The following is a 17143-nucleotide window of genomic DNA, read 5'->3' as shown; positions in this document are numbered from 1 at the left end:
AAGCCCAAAATGGATTTTGGTGATTTATTTGACGAGCGGACGTTCACCTTTTCTGACTTCCAGGAGTTTACGGTCAGTATCTGGGGTGTTTTTGTTCTAGTGGCTCTGTTTTGGCGGGTGACAGAAACTCACGGGAAACGGACTAAAATAGGGTTTAACGTCTTCTTTCATATAAAGCCCAGAATGTTAGACTGGAAGAAAATAATTATTCTTAAATACAGCAAATATCTGCTTTATTTTAGTTTGTAAGACAGTACCTAGTTGTTGTGAGTATAGTTCGAGGCTTCCCCAGGGGCCCTGTGTTTGGGTGTGATAAGAAAAACACACCATAGTGTTGTCGTTGTTTTCCTGATGTTAAGTAGTCTTAATAAAAATGAAGACCTTTGACATTTAAACCATGAAACGTTGTGTTCTGTTATCATGATCAGTTTCTTCCTGGACATGAGCAGTGGTCAGAGAGAGTGAGGAAACGACTGTATTATGGTCTTGATTCTGACAGCCCGTTGGATGCTCTATCATGTCCCATGACAGGTGAGTCAACTAACCTTATTGCTAGTAAAACTAGTGCCAGCGTCTGTGGTTGTTTCTGCAGTGCCAATTATTGATTTACTCCTTGTTTTGTCTCATGTATTAACAATTATTTTATTTTTTTAAACGTGTAACATACAAATTTGGATTGGACCATAAGTGCATTTTTCTTCTTCTTTTGTTACATATTTTAGTTTAAAATACATTTTAATAAAAATAATTAAGAATTATGTGCACATTTATTTTAGTATTCAAACTATTTCGGTTATATTATGCCTTAATTATATTCATATTTACAATGATTAGATTTTAAAATCTAAAAATACTGGTTAAACATTGTATTCAAGCTATTGCAATTAAGCTGTTTTAATTACAATTTATCATTAATTATTTAAACTTCTGTTAACAATTATTTGAAGTTACAGAGGAAACATGTTGCTCATATTAACATTTGGTCAAAGCATAAAACTGTTTTTAGGTCAGGCCAGAGCCATATAGAGAGAGAGTTGCAACAACGGAAGTTCGAAATGTTTGGTTGTCACGTGATTCATGAAGACTTCAGATAGTTCCAGGAAGTGAGTTGAGTGACAGAACTGATTTCTGGTAATAAGGAGTCAATAAATGCATTTATTTTATATATTTATACAACACACCGACATGTGTATGTAGCATGAGTATGTAGTTACAGTGATGTTGTTTTTAAAATATCAAATCAGGTCATTTTGGAGGATTAGTGTTCAATTACTGTTATTTAAAAAACTTATTTCAGGCTAACGTTAAGTTGTATAAACACGGGTTGCTGTTACCTTTTTACGTTACATATTGTTCTTTTTTTTCACTGATCTCATGTTAACTAATGTCATATTGATGACTTTCAGATAGTACAGAGACAGGGTGGTGACAGGTCATTTTCAGCTCGCACCGCACAATGGGTCAATTAACTGTCAACAGCAGTAATTAGCATGTTAAGTAAACGTAAAATGAAGCCTATTGTTTACATTTCTTACAATTACATATAGTACTATAATTATGTATTATATTATATCTAATGTAGAATTCTTACAACACTTACTTATTCATGTACACAATATATTCAGGTTTAAAACAACTTAAGCATACTCGTATATAAACATGTACACTGCCATTGAAAAGTAATGATGCTGAAAATTCAGCTTGGCATCACAGGAGTATATTCCATTTTAAAATAGAAAACAGTTATTTTAAAAAGTAATTATATATTACGAGATTACTTTGTAAAATAAGGAAAAAGCAAAGCCTGGCAAAACCCAGGGAGCTGAGATTCCCCCCTGCTCCACGATGCACCCCAGACCTGTAAACAAACAGCAAATCGCTGCTGATCACATCTATATTATTTTCAGGTGATACATATATAATAAGTACAAACTGGTACTAGTTGAAGTAATATTTCTAATTTTGAAGTGATGTGACATTTTCAATATTTAAAATTAGCAATACCATGTATTCTGCCTCTTTCAGTTTCAAAGGTTGAGGAAAAAAAGAATGAGGACACTCAGAGAAGGGAAAGTGACAGTGAAGAAATAGAGGACATGGCTAGAGAGGAGAGACAGGGACAGGTGACACTACTTAGTCAGCATTCCGGTGAACCATCAGCCAGTTACCTGGGTCTATTAAAAAAATTAAAGAGACAAGAAAATATATATATATAAAAATGCAAAGGCAGCACTAAGAAAAGTAAAGAATGAAAATGCAACTCTCAAAATTGGTCCCCTCGGCACTGTGGCGCCACTAATCCACCACCTACCAGCAACCACAGTATGTTACAGTATGTTACTTTTATACACTTACAAGTTTAAGTATATAATACAGTAGTATTATATAATATAGACAGGTAATAGTCAATGAATCACAATGACTAAAAACACTCCACCCATGTTTTTGCAATCTCAATTCACTCTAAATTTATATCAATAGGGTGCATTTTATTATTAAGGAATTAAATTATTTAATACGTGTAATAAGGAACAAACTTTATAACTTCATTTTTACCACTTCCACTCACCGCTGTCACATGCAGTAAAATGTTGTATTGAACTAATAGGCTATGTAACGTTAGCTAACTTTACCCACCCTGCTAAAAAACATGTTTTAGACTCCTTTTCTCTAATTACAAACACAATTGGTGAAACTGAATTAAGAGAACAGATTTTACAATTAATAGGGTGTTCGTTACTAACTTTATTCAGCTCCAATCCTAGCCTAATCCGTTAGTTATCTGATAACATCCCTTAAATCTACTGATTTAATGAGTAATAATCTACTAGAAGGTTTTAATATACAATCAATTATCATTTAGATGTACTGATAATATACAATCTTATTATTTAACCGTCTTCCCTTTATAAAGTGCGTTGCAAACGGTTTGTTCTGCTGCATCTCTATGGCGTGGCATCAGTTTGCTGCTACTTCCTGGAACTTATGAGAGGCTCCACGAGCCGCCATTGCTGTAAAAAAAGCATTCCATTGGAGTCAATGGAGTGGTCGCAACTCTTTCTATATGGCTCTGGGTCAGGCAAAGTTTCTATATCAAAGCATTCCTAGATAGGGCTGTTTTTAGGTAGATATATATATATAAAAGAAATTCTATTAATTTTTTTCCAGTACTGGTAGATCACTCATCATTGTATTTCCTCTAGATATTGCTGTGGAACTGCTCCAGAAATCTGCCCCAAGTCCCATAAGGAAACTCCACAAGAAGTACGCTGCACACGTGGCCAGGTAGGATCGCATTATATCTTTTGATTTCAAAATGTAATTTAATTATAATAAATTGTGTATAAAACATTTTCACTGGATTAACATTGAATCCTTTTTTGTGTTACAGGGAAGCATGTATATCTCCCTGCGCTATGATGTTGGCCTTGATATACATTGAAAGACTGCGACACAGAAACCCTGAATACCTACAACAGATCTCATCCTCAGACCTCTTTTTGATATCCATGGTATGCACATCCAAGTATTCATTTTTTTTATGTTTTAAAAAGTCAATTTGCTATTTTAGTCAGTTTCAGTGACTGTTTAATTGAGAGTCTAATTTCTCTGAATTTCTCATGTTATCTCCAGATGGTTGCCAGTAAATATTTGTATGATGAAGGAGAAGAGGAGGAGGTTTTCAATGATGAATGGGGCACTGCGGCCAAGCTGGATATTCAGACTGTCAACACTTTGGAGATTAACTTCCTCAATGCGATCGTAAGCGTGACCCTCCACCTTTCCAAAGAACCACGGCTGTTTACAGTAGTTCGACTTGTTTTTTTAAGGCTAATTCTGGACTGTTGCATTACTGGTTGTGAGTTTTCTATCGAAATTGATATGAATCAAAATCTTTCACATTTACAGGACTGGAACCTCTTCACTGAGCCCAGCGACTTCTTTAAAGTCCTCAGTCAGGTGGAAAGCAGGTTGGTTAACATCCAGTACTTTATCTACATCTCAAACTATACTGAGACAAACGTTCTTCTTTTCAAAAGATCAAGGAGGATTTTTAATGACATGATCTCTTTTAATTGCCCATAAGTATTTATGTCTTTTGCAAACTAGACATTGACTCGCTTAGACTTAATGCAGTTGCCCTTGTCAGTCTAATGTTTATAAAAGTTGGTTTAGCAGTACATTTCTGTTTCTCACAGTTCAAGGCCTTCACACATGCTCATTTTGTTGTTTGGTTATGTTCCTATATATATATATATATATCTATATATATATATATATATATAGATATAGATATATCTATATATATATATATATATATAGATATATATCTATATATATATATATACACACACACAGAGACACACGTGTGATATTAAAATCTGTATTTCAATGGACTTTGTCCTTGTAGCATTGCGGAGCGACAAGGTATGAAACGAGGTTGGTTCACCTACACAGATCTCTGTGTCCTGATGGAGCAAACCAATTGGAGGGAAGCACTATCAGTTATCTACCAGCACTTTACCAAGGTGAATAATCACAGTTAAACATGTATGAGCTCCAAAATACAGTAGAAGCTCACATAGGTTTCATAAAATAGCCCATATGACATCACCTAAAACACACTCACACACACACACATATATACTGTGGCAATGTCTCCAAAATGCTTCAAGAAACCTGTAAAGCTACAGTTCTGTACAAAGTTTTAGGCACTTGTGTAAAAATGCTGTAAAGTGAGGATGCCGTCAAAAATAATGCCATAAATAGATTTTATTAATTAAGTTCTATTAACTTAATTAAATTAAATCAACATTTGGTGTGACCACACAATGTGTTAAAAAAACCTTTCATCCTGGGTGAGCTTTCGCATTGTTTTTCAGGTGGCTTTGCCAGTCGGTGTCTTGAAGTGTCTTGGAGACATTGTAACAGTTCTTGTGTATGTAGTCTGTCTCAGTTTGTTCCGTTTCTTCCTGTAATTCCAGACAGACTGGATTATGGTTAGATCAGATCTCTGTGTGGAGCACTGGCTGCTGTCAGACTCCTTGTGCCAACAAAACATCCACACTGGATTATTACATTTAATGGCAAAAATAATGTTTGGAAATGTAAACTGATATTTCCTACTAACACAATACAGCAAAACAGAAATAACTGACAGAAAACCATTTTTTGGTGGTGAAAATACTAGTGGCCTGAGACTTTTGCACAGTAGTGTATAGACTTGAACAGTTTTACTGTGTTGCAAAAGTTGGACAAAATTGTATTTATATTTATTTATATATACAGTATACATATATATACAGTGGGGATCGAAAGTTTGGGCACCCCTTGCAGAATCTGTGAAAATATGAGTCATTTTCAAAAAATAAGAGAGATCATACTAAATGCATGTTATATTTTATTTAGTACTGTCCTGAGTAAGATATTGTACATAAAAGATATTAACATTTAGTCCACAAGACAAAAAATTATGTGCTGAAATTATTAAAATAACCCTACTCAAAAGTCTGGGAACCCTTGGTTCTTAATACTGTGTTCTGTTTCCTGATGATCCTCGACTGTCTTTCTGTTTTGTGATGGTTGTGCATGAGTCCCTTGTTTGTTCTGAACAGTTAAACTGTGCAGCATTCTTCAGAAAAATCTTTAAGGTCCTGCAGATTCTTCAGTTTTCCAGCATCTTTGCATATTTGAACCCTTTCCAGCAGTGACTTTATGATTTTGAGATACACCTTATCACACTGAGGACATTTGAGGGACTCAAACACAACTATTTAAAAAGATTCAAACATTCACTGATGCTCCAGAAGGAAACAAGATGCATTATTTCACTGGGGGTGAAAACTTTTGAACACAATGAAGATTTTGTCTTTTGGATTTTGTCCAAATTTGTCTTATATTGTTGAAATATAATTTTTTTCCGTTTAGTTCTGCCCTTCGTAAGCAACAGAAGATACTTGTATGTTTCCCGGTACACAAATTAAGTAAAATTTACCTTGATCTTCAAATTCCAAATGTTTTCACCCCCAGTGAAATAATGCATCTTGTTTCCTTCTGGAGCATCAGTGAATGTTTGAATCTTTTTAAATAGTTGTGTTTGAGTCCCTCAAATGTCCTCAGTGTGATAAGATGCATCTCAAAATCATAAAGTCACTGATTGAAAGGGTTCAAATATGCAAAGATGCTGGAAAACTGAAGAATCTGCAGGACCTTAAAGATTTTTCTGAAGAATGCTGCTCAGTTTAACTGTTCAGAACAAACAAGGGACTCATGCACAACCATCACAAAACAGAAAGACAGTCGAGGATCATCAGGTAACAGAACACAGTATTAAGAACCAAGGGTTCCCAGACTTTTGAGTAGGGTTATTTTAATAATTTCAGCATTTTTTTTGTCTTGTGGACTAAATGTTAATATCTTTTATGTACAATATCTTACTCAGGACAGTACTAAATAAAAAATAACATGCATTTAGTATGATCTCTCTTATTTTTTGAAAATTACTCATATTTTCACAGATTCTGCAAGGGGTGCCCAAACTTTCGATCCCCACTGTAAATAATATGAGCTTTACTTTAAAATCATTGGGAAAAACGCAGGAAGCCCTTAAAGCCTCTTCTTTTCACAATAGCTAGTTTCACAAGTTTTAGAAGATGGTTGACACATGTTGCATTCCCAAATGCATAAGTAACGCTTTCCGATTTAATAATCACACTAAGACATTGTTGACGTTGTGTTTTCTCTCTTCCCTGCAGGTTACCTGTATGTTGGGTCTCCTGTACTTGACTAGCGTAGCCAGTTTCATTGCTTCTTCTGCTGTCATCCACAAGCTCAGCTGTATTCCCAATACCAGCCACACTTACCTGGACCCGATGAAGCACACATCCACTCATAAACCAGCACTTCTCCCTGAGCTCTTGCCAGACACGCAGCACCCAACCTCAAACCTCCATTGCTGCAGCCTGACCAACAATAACTTGAAGCCACTGCCCAGTGTTGTTCTCTCAGAACAGCAGAGTTCTACCTCTTCATCGTGTCAGAACATGGTGCTTTGTTTCTGGGGCTCCATCATCTCCACTCTTTCCTACTCAAACTCCTCGTTGGATATTCAGCCACAAGACTGTTTGGTATCAGAAGTGATCTCTCACTGTCACACCGGTGGTTTCCCCCACTGCGCAATAGCTCGCAATGGCTCGGCGCTTCTTACCTCTCCATGGTATGCTCGTCTCACAGCACTTTTAGCTCCATTTAGCAAAGACTTGATATTTCCGGACCCCCATCTTAGCTCCATGCCACCATTTCAAAGACACTCATGTTGCCAAGAGACGACTTTGCCATTTGGGAAATCACCATCTCTTCTGATGCCTGGCTAGATGAGTAAAATAAAACCAGCAAAGTTTACATACACAGTCAAGTCCATTGGTTTCCTTAATGTTGAATACAAACCAGTCATATGGATTGGTTATAACTGGCTTGTGGTGAGATATCAGTACGTTGGGGAGAAGGTTGTAAGGAAGTTTATTACAAAAGTGGCATATGATATGCTGATTGACAGTTTGAGCTTTGATGTGTGTGATGCAGTGTGTGCTAATGCAGTATGAATGAACAGGCTTTCTTTTCTCTCTCTTTCTGGATGGGCTAGTTTGGTTGATTTTAGCTGTTAAATTAAACGTACAAGAAAAAGTAATGGTAAGTAGTTACAGAAGTTAACAAAAGGGCCTGCTGTTATGTGCAGAAGTGTGTGTTCTTGTTTTGAATAGCTTGCCTGGCTTTGTGCTACATGGCATTGTCCAGAGGAGGACTGTATTGTTTTGAAGTTCCTTCCTGCGAAAGCCTTTATTGTCAAGTTGGGAAATAGGTTGAATTTAAGCCTGGTTTTGTTCACTTGGGTTCAAAGAGGAAGGGTAGAAGGAAAGCAAAAAGGGATGTCAGTTATACAATTTAGTTAGATATTCTTAAGATTTGTAATGGTCAGATGGTTGATGCAAGCATTCATCATAGATTGCTTTAGTTAACTGTTCGAAGAAATAGTCCTCAATATTTTGATAACCTTAAGTAGTAAAGTATTGAAATTGCAGAGCAGATTAATTTAATAGATTCGGGCTCATAGCTTGACTTTTCTAAAGTTTAATTTTGGATTTATATTCATTAAACGTAATGTAATTAAATTATATTTTATTACAACTTGGACATGAAAGCACCCTTTATAATATCTTTAATAATGATATATGTGATATAATGATACATATCTACCATTATATGTTAATAACTTCTAAAGTCTGTTAGCCATTTTCTGTCCCAATTTTGTACATTTGTAGAGAAATTATACATACATACAGCTGCAACAATGCAAATAATAAAAATATATCAATCTCAAACTTGTTTTGGTCTTTTCTGGGTTTATTTATTTATTGTATGTGTCTATATTCTTTTTATACATTTTTAGTGTGAAGTACTTCAACTTAAACTGAACAACAATGAAAACTGTTCGTGACTAGTATAAATAAATTGTGTAATGATTTATTATATTTTATTTCAGTAAATGATTTTTGGCATGGATTTAGTTACTTCATACTTAATTTTAACAAAATAATAGCCTATTAAAACCCGTTTAATGGCTAAATATTTGAAGAAATATTTAAGAACATTTTTAGCTGGCAGGTGTGGCATAAAGTTAATTTTGGAATGAATGGTCGCGCGCATATCACAAAAGTCACACGCTATATTTAGAAACAACCTGCGCGCGCTCCAACGCGTCTGCTCGCGCTGTCGGTCAGTGTCAAACAATACACCTTTACACCACATTTAACCGGACTCATAGCCTAAAACAAGTGGTTTTCGCTTCACCACTGTGCCGTCCATCGGACCTACAGTACTGCGTTTAGAGGGAGCATAGTCGTGTCTTAAATAACGAGCGACCTCAATTGATCAGCGAGCATGCGCAGGAAGCGGGTGCACACGCACTAATGGACACTGTCACGCAGGTAAGTGACAGCAGCCAGGTAACAGAGTAAACAAAACCTTCTGTGTTAACATAAAGGGTTGAAAGAAGCGTATTTTTATTTTATTTTTTAGAAGGGGTATAATGGTAATACATTTTTTTTTTGCGTTATTTACAAAACTACTATTGCTGTGGTATCACATTGTCTTTAAGGAAAATGTAATGTAATGTAATAAAACTATGGCGGTCTGGAAGATCAGTTAAATAAACTTTATTACGATGGCATAGCCTATATTAAAGTACCATAGTACTGATAGCCTACATAACTACTGAGGAATATAACAGCAAGGGAAACAGTAAGATAATGCTCATAATTGTTATTAATGCATTTCTGGCAGAATCAGATTTTTTATTTTATTTATTTATTTATTTTTGTTCCCGGCAGGAGAATTGTCATGAGGACTATTTCATGAACAGAACAGGTACTGTACTGCAGTGTTCCTTAAGTCTGAACTTAAGTCTGTTCAATATTGGACATTTACTCACAGCATCTTTAAACATCCGATGTTGTTTGGTTTGTTTTCATGTCTCTCCAGACCCCGATCCAAATGCAGAAGCTTATATGAACTTTGTGAAGAAACACTGTTGTTATGATGCAATTCCCACCAGCTGCAAACTGGTCATTTTTGACACCACACTGCAGGTTGGGATACAATGAAAATCCTTGGTGTAACAGAAAATGTTATTGTTTAATATGATATATATATATATATAAAATGGGATTCTCATTAACAACAATAATTCATAAAGATCAAATATTTGTTTAGAATTCATCTGCTGTATTGACAGGTGAAGAAGGCCTTTTTTGCTTTGGTTGCAAATGGCCTGAGAGCAGCCCCTCTCTGGGACAACAAACTGCAGAGATTTGTGGGTAAGACTGAACTTGCTGAATGTGTGCATATTATTTTTATCTATGAATTGTTCTCTTGTTTATTTCATTCCCTTGCCATTTTCACAGGTATGCTGACAATCACAGATTTCATCAATATTCTTCATCGGTATTACAGGTCACCTATGGTGGGTTGTGATCCCTGCCTCTTCTCTAATGATCACCTTGTGTTCTTCTTCATTATTTAAATCGTATTTATTTTGCATTGACTGTGTCCACATAATGCTGCATCACGACGCAGATACTGTATCTTTGGTAGAAGATGACAAAGTGACTTGAAATAGATTTGGCCTCGATACGTTTTCATGCAAATTATTTTCTTAAACTGATATTTTGTGCCTTTTATTTATAATTAAACTCTGCAACAGAGACAAAATGTATTTTTATTTTATTCATTATATATTTATTTTATTTTTTTATATATATTTTGTTCCTACCTTTTATAGCTTACATTTTTAGGGTTAGTAAGATTGATTGATTAATTGATTAATTTATTACTCTTTTTACCAATGAAGCATTAAGACCTTTAGAATGTTACAAATATTTATATTTCAAGAATTGCTGTTCTTTTGAGCTTCAATAAAATAAATTCAGCCTTGGCGAAGATAAGAGAAATAAATAAATAAATACAAATATTTAAAAAATCAAACCGGCCCCAGGCTTTTAAACAGTAGTCTATATTTATATATACACATTACACTGTGTCATTCTTCTATATTTTATGATTTTTTCTTTCTCTTGTAGGTTCAGATCTATGAACTGGAGGAGCACAAGATTGAGACATGGAGAGGTGATTCATTTCAAAGTAAAAAATCTGAACTTCACAGATGATGCTGTCCAGTGCACATATTGTGACCAACCCAAAATACAGTCACTACCAGTTCATTATATTTATGTCTTAAGGGATTATATAGGTTTGACTTACTAAAACATTTAAATATACTATACATGTTTATAATAAGCATTCTTTAGTTCAGATTTTAGGATAACACATGTATTAGTGAAACATTATCAGGCTGCCTGTATCTCTAGAGTGCTCAATATACACTCGCCTAAAGGATTATTAGGAACACCCTACTAATACTGTGTTTGACCCCCTTTTCCCTTCAGAAATGCCTTTATTTCAGGTGTCATTGATTCAACAAGGTGCTGAAAGTATTCTTTAGAAACGTTGGCCCATATTGATAGGATAGCATCTTGCAGATGATGAAGATTTGTGGGATGCACATCCAGGGCACGAAGCTCCCGTTCCACCACATCCCAAAGATGATCTATTGGGTTGAGATCTGGTGACTGTGGGGGTTATTTTAGTTCAGTGAGCTCATTGTCATGTTCAAGAAACCAATTTGAAATGATTCAAGCTTTGTGACATGGTGCATTATCCTGCTGGAAGTAGCCATCAGAGGATGGGTACATGGTAGTCATAAAAGGATGGATATGGTCAGAAACAATGCTCAGGTAGGCCGTGGCATTTAAACGATGCCCAATTGGCACTAAGGGGCCTAAAGTGTGCCAAGAAAACATCCCCCACACCATTACACCACCACCACCAGCCTGCACAGTGGTAACAACGCATGATGGATCCATGTTCTCATTCTGTTTACGCCAAATTCTGACTCCACCATCTGAATGTCTCAACAGAAATCGAGACTCATCAGACCAGGCAACATTTTTCCAGTCATCAACTGTCCAATTTTGGTGAGCTCATGTAAATTGTAGCCTCTTTTTCCTATTTGTAGTGGAGATGAGTGGTACCCGGTGGGGTCTTCTCCTGTTGTAGCCCATCTGCCTCAAGGTTGTGTGTGTTATGGCTTCACAAATGCTTTGCTGCATACCTCGGTTGTAACGAGTGGTTATTTCAGTCAAAGTTGCTCTTCTATCAGCTTGAATCAGTCGGCACATTCTCCATTGACCTCTAGCATCAACAAGGCATTTCCCCCCACAGGACTGCCACATACTGGATGTTTTTCCCTTTCCACACCATTCTTTGTAAACCCTAGAAATGGTTGTGCGTGGAAATCCCAGTAACTGAGCAGATTGTGAAATTCTCAGACCAGCCCGTCTGGCGCCAACAACCATGCCACGCTCAAAATTGCTTAAATCACCTTTCTTTCCCATTCTGACATTCAGTTTGGAGTTCAGGAGATTGTCTTGACCAGGACCACACCCCTAAATGCATTGAAGCAACTGCCGTGTTATTGATTGATTAGATAATTGCATTAATGAGAAATTGAACAGGTGTTCCTAATAATCCTTTAGACAAGTGTATCTCACACAGCTGTCATTGACCATCATTGTGTGATTATAGGGCAAATTTACTGCATAGTGTTACTTGAGATGAACGACTTGCATTTAGATATTTTTTCAATGTTTCTCTGTTTCTGTAGACGTGTATCTGCAATATCATGATCAGTGTCTTATCAGTATCACACCAGATGCGAGGTATTAAAACTTTGTGCTTGCTTATGTAGTTGACGCAATTGAGTTTTCTTGGTGGTTGTCAGTGTTTCTGGCACCATGTATGAAAAGAATAATCATAACTTGCTTATGAGGTGTTACATAGACTTTCCTATCTATACTGCCATTTAAAACTTTTGAGGTCTGTTTTTATTTTTTTTATTTTTTTGGAAACCATGATAAAAAAAATTTATAAAAAAACCCAGAATGCTTTGTATAAAGTTCAAAAGAACAGCATATATTTCAAATATAAACTCTATTGAAACTTTATCTTTGATTTAATGCATCGTTGCTGAATGAAAGTATTAATTTCTTTAAAAAAAAAAAAAACTCACTGACTTTTGAACAGTAGTGTATGTATTTGTAATATATTTTTATATGTATATTTTCTGTCTGTACACAGCCTTTTTGATGCAGTCTACTCTTTACTGAAACACAAAATCCACAGGCTGCCAGTCATCGATCCACAGTCTGGAAATGTCCTTCACATACTGACCCATAAAAGAATCCTCAAGTTCCTTCATATATTTGTAAGACGAGTAAATCCAGTAATTGATTCGATTTGAACTCATCATGTTCAACAAGTTTATAAATGTGTATACGTATGATTTTCTCTTCATCACCAGGGAGCTGCAATGCCCAAGCCACGCTTCTTGAAGATGCAAATTAAAGATGCAGGAATAGGAACTTTCACAGATGTGGCGACTGTCTCACAGACAGCCTCTGTGTACGATGCACTTTCAGTGTTTGTTGAGCGACGTGTGTCCGCTCTCCCAGTGGTGGATGACAATGGTACATCTAACTCAAAACACAAAGTAAAATAAGTCAAGTTACAGGTCAACAACGGAATAATTGTGCTTCATTTTACTTTGATTCCTTGCGTTTGTTTTTTATTATTTTTTTTTATTTATTTTTTTTCTAGGCAAGGTGGTTGCCCTGTATTCCAGATTTGACGTGATTGTGAGAATCTTTTCTTTTGTTTTAATTTCAGACGTTAAAAGCAAAACTGGCTTATTGAGAGAACTTGAAGCCAGTATCTTTTATGGTGATATTTAAGTTGTGTGATACGCGCTCTTTTGGTAGAATCTTGCAGCACAGAAAACCTACAACAACCTTAGCATGAGCATGCAGGAGGCCATGCGGAGGAGATGCTGTTCTGTGGAAGGAGTCATTAAATGTTACCCTGATGAAACTTTGGAAACTGCTATTGACCGAATAGTCAAGGCCGAGGTAAGGAAGTGTATTCTAAACTGTTGTTTGAGTTTTATTTATTAGATTTTGTTATAGGGATAGTTCACCCAAAAATGAAAATTTGATGTTTATCTGCTTACCCCCCCCCCCCCCCCCCCCCCCCCCCAGGGCATCCAAGATGTACAGTAGGTGACTTTGTTTCTTCAGTAGAACACAAACCAAGATTTTTAGCTCAAACCGTTGCAGTCTATCAGTCTTATAATGGAAGTGGATGGAAATCACGGCTAAAACATACAATAAAAAAAATAAAAATACATACACAAACTAAACCAAATTAAACCCTGTGGCTAGTGACGATACATGTGATGTGTAAAGACACAAAATGATTGATCTTGTGCAAGAAACTGAACAGTAATTATATCATTTTTTTTATGTCTAAACTTTTAGAACTCTCCTGAGCGTGTTCTCAAAAGCAGACATGTGAGGAGGCTGCTTTTTCTTCTTGCTTTAAGGCGGCTCACAGACCTATGAGTGCATTACTGCCACCTATCTCTCAAGTGGACCTTTGATACTCTATCTACAATCTCATTTAGGAGTGTCAATGGTCCACTTAAGAGATAGGTGGCTGTAATGCACTTTTAAGTCTGCGATCCGCCGTAGAGCAAGAAGGAGATGACGCCTTGAGGAGGCATTCAGGAGAGTTCTAACAGGCCGGACATTGCGCGAATCAAAGGTACATGTGTCTTTACACATCACTTGTATCGTCACAAACCACAGGTTTAATTTTTTTGTTTTTTTTAGTTTTATTGTATGTTTTAGCCGTGATTCCTTTCCACTTACATTATAAGACTGATAGACTGCAACTGTTTGAGCTAAAAATATTGGGTTTTGTTCTACCGAAGAAAAAAATTCACCTACATCTTAGATGCCCTGGGGGTAAGCAGATAAACATCAAATTGTCATTTTTGGATGAACTATCCCTTTATTTACTTTTTTTAATTATTTTGTTTTAAATGTGTGTTCTGTCGTGTCTTATTTTCACTGTCATTTCATTTTTGAGCGGTTTATTCTTGGTTCTGTGTGCAGGTCCATAGGCTGGTGCTTGTGGACAGAGATGACGTGGTCCGAGGAATAATCTCTCTCTCAGACCTGCTGCAGGCCTTCGTTTTATCTCCAGCAGGTATTGATGTTCTGTTTTCCTAACCTGAGAAGATGTTTTCTCCTGGTCCCTCATCTGACCTGCACTAGTAAACAGATAAGCATTACTCTGCCTTCCTAGCCCAGCTTTGTCAACACTTACATTGCCATTCCGCATAGCACTAGTCAAACATTTGGACACACCTACCTACTTTCTACTTATTTTACATAAAATCATCAAAACTATTCGATAACATGGAAGTGTGGGGGAAAACAACAGCAACAACAACAGCTACCTTTTATTTGAAGTGCATAATGGGAAGTTTTACACACTGTTTTTTATTAATAATAATACCTTTTATTTATAGGCACCTTTCAAGACACTCAAGGACCCCGTACAATATAATACAAAACAATAAAAATACAAAGTACTCTGACTATTGTATATTGATTCACATGTTTGCTTGACATTTGTAGAAAATTTTTCTTCACCAGCTGATTTATTTGGAAGAAATATGTTCAATAACAATAATTATTTTACTTTGTCTACTATTTGTCTAAAAAGGTGTGTTTAAATGTTTGACTGGTACTGTAAAATAATTTTGCCACAGTATAGCTTGCCTTTATTAATATATTCTCTTTGTTTCATTATATCATCTGATGGCATCATGTCTCTTGTTATGTGAAGCTCCAGCTTCCATGAATCACAGCCTAATACCTTTTGGTTTCCACAGTGCTGATGTATTTTCTCTCTACTTTTAGATATTCACAACCAGTGAGCAATGAAAATAATTGAAAGCGCTTATATGCGGTACTAATCATAGAGAATTGCTGATGAATAGAGTACTTTCCGCATACTTTGTGCATGACCTGTTTGTTAGTTGTATGAGTATTTGAATGTTTGAGAATACGCTGGTGGGTCAGAGATGTGACCTGGGGCCCTTTGTTATGGACATTTAACACCAGTGTGGTTGGAAACACAGTCACTGTCTTGTGCTCGCTGTATGATCTAGTTCAAAAAGCATGGTAATACCATGCTACTCTTTGTAAGTGTATTCTCTTATCCTATTTTTTTACAATATATGTTCATATTGTAAAATTTCATGTTCATTTACAGTGTGTAATATATTAAACAACACATTTTTTCATTTAACTGAGAAAGTATGATAAATGAGTACTTGCTGCATTGTGTTTTCTTGTATGAGTGAGCACATGGACTGGGATTTTGATCAAATTGATCATCTAGTTTGTCTTAAATTTTAATTACATTTTATGAAATAATTTACATTTTATGTTTTAACATTTTTGTTAGTAAAAATGTTTAATGAATAATTAATATAAATAATTAATATATATAATTAATATAAATATTGTATCTTATTTAGTTACATTAATATTTAATTGCACCTCCTACTTTTGATAAGACCTGTATAAGATGTCACACTGAAGAAGCTGATTTGACTCACATGTTTTGGACGTGCCCTACACTCACTGTCTACTGGTCAACCATATTTGATACACTCTCTCAAATATGTAACGTACAACTGAAGCCTTGTGCTGAATTTGCTATATTTGGTGCTCCAACTGATGAATCGAATCTGACTCGAAGACAACTAAACATTATTGCTTTTGCATCCTTATTGGCTCGCAGACGGGTGTTATTACATTGGAAATCTGCAAACCCACCTAAAGCATCGCATTGGCTTCAGGATCTGATGTTATACCTACATTTGGAAAAGATTAAATATTCAATTAGACATTCCCATAAATTTTCATATGTCTGGCAACCCTTATTATCCTATTTCTCTGCCATAAATGTTCTTCCTGGGGAGTAGTGGGATTTACCTTTGTATAAAATTTTTTTTTTTTTTTTTTTTTTTGACAAACTCATGGTCTTTGATGCTTCGGCACAAGTGCTTCAGGTGTTTCTCCAGGTATTTACATGTGTAAATATATAGGGCTTGTGTTTATTGTTGGATCATGGTTTGCACTTTTGATTGTGGTGTCCAGCTGTTTCTCTCCTTTTTTTTTTTTAATTTTTTTTTTTTTTTTTTTTTTTTTTTTTATTAACATTGCCAATGTCTAACTGTGGCATAATTTTATTATCTTAATTTATTTCATTATTGTATCATTATTATCATTATTTTCATCATCTTTTGAACTATTACTACTAATGAATATCATGTAAGGCAGATTGTTCTGGGTTGGTTGGGGAGGGATTGAAAATGTAAAAAAAAAAAAAAAAAAAAAAAAAAATACAATTTGTATATGCAATAGCATTTGTCCTTGAAATAAAAATATATATACAAAAAATATTTAATTGCATATGTTTTATTTAAATTATAATAAAATGAAACAACAATGCATAAATGTATTTACACTGAAATTTTTAATTTCTGTATTTTAATTTATTTTCAATCAATTCAGGCTCAGTAATGATAATATCCTCCCTGCTTAATATATATATA

The 17143-nt window shown here is 35.4% G+C and overlaps 2 protein-coding genes across 2 annotated transcripts; both read left to right on the top strand.

Moving 5' to 3' along the window:
- The first annotated feature begins 9 nt into the window (after positions 1-9).
- LOC113102993 (protein CNPPD1-like) lies at positions 10-8378 on the top strand. The gene is made up of 8 exons (XM_026265944.1): positions 10-72; positions 429-531; positions 3204-3285; positions 3392-3512; positions 3634-3762; positions 3910-3971; positions 4412-4529; positions 6756-8378. Exons 1-8 carry the CDS (start codon positions 10-12, stop codon positions 7371-7373), a joined length of 1296 nt encoding a protein of 431 aa, XP_026121729.1. The 3' UTR covers positions 7374-8378.
- A 109-nt stretch (positions 8379-8487) lies between these two features.
- Positions 8488-16946, top strand: LOC113103143 (5'-AMP-activated protein kinase subunit gamma-1-like). The gene is made up of 12 exons (XM_026265959.1): positions 8488-8984; positions 9387-9423; positions 9538-9644; positions 9791-10018; positions 10635-10680; positions 12278-12332; positions 12751-12877; positions 12974-13139; positions 13270-13307; positions 13431-13577; positions 14625-14718; positions 15044-16946. Exons 1-12 carry the CDS (start codon positions 8967-8969, stop codon positions 15079-15081), a joined length of 1101 nt encoding a protein of 366 aa, XP_026121744.1. The 5' UTR covers positions 8488-8966; the 3' UTR covers positions 15082-16946.
- The last annotated feature ends 197 nt before the right edge of the window (positions 16947-17143 follow it).

The sequence above is a fragment of the Carassius auratus genome, chromosome 1 (assembly GCF_003368295.1).
Source record: "Carassius auratus strain Wakin chromosome 1, ASM336829v1, whole genome shotgun sequence".
Taxonomy (NCBI): Eukaryota; Metazoa; Chordata; class Actinopteri; order Cypriniformes; family Cyprinidae; genus Carassius; species Carassius auratus.
Note: the sequence above shows the minus strand (reverse complement) of the source record. Positions and strands in the feature narration are given on the sequence as shown.

What these genes read in the sequence shown, in the direction of transcription:
- LOC113102993 (XM_026265944.1), top strand. Translation starts at nt 10, where the DNA reads ATGGATTTTGGTGATTTATTTGACGAGCGGACGTTCACCTTTTCTGAC. An exon ending in TCTATCATGTCCCATGACAG is followed by an intron (nt 532 to 3,203) that starts GTGAGTCAACTA and finishes TATTTCCTCTAG; the next exon opens with ATATTGCTGTGGAACTGCTC. An exon ending in CTCAGTCAGGTGGAAAGCAG is followed by an intron (nt 3,972 to 4,411) that starts GTTGGTTAACAT and finishes TTGTCCTTGTAG; the next exon opens with CATTGCGGAGCGACAAGGTA.
- LOC113103143 (XM_026265959.1), top strand. An exon ending in CAAGATTGAGACATGGAGAG is followed by an intron (nt 10,681 to 12,277) that starts GTGATTCATTTC and finishes CTGTTTCTGTAG; the next exon opens with ACGTGTATCTGCAATATCAT. An exon ending in ACCGAATAGTCAAGGCCGAG is followed by an intron (nt 13,578 to 14,624) that starts GTAAGGAAGTGT and finishes TTCTGTGTGCAG; the next exon opens with GTCCATAGGCTGGTGCTTGT.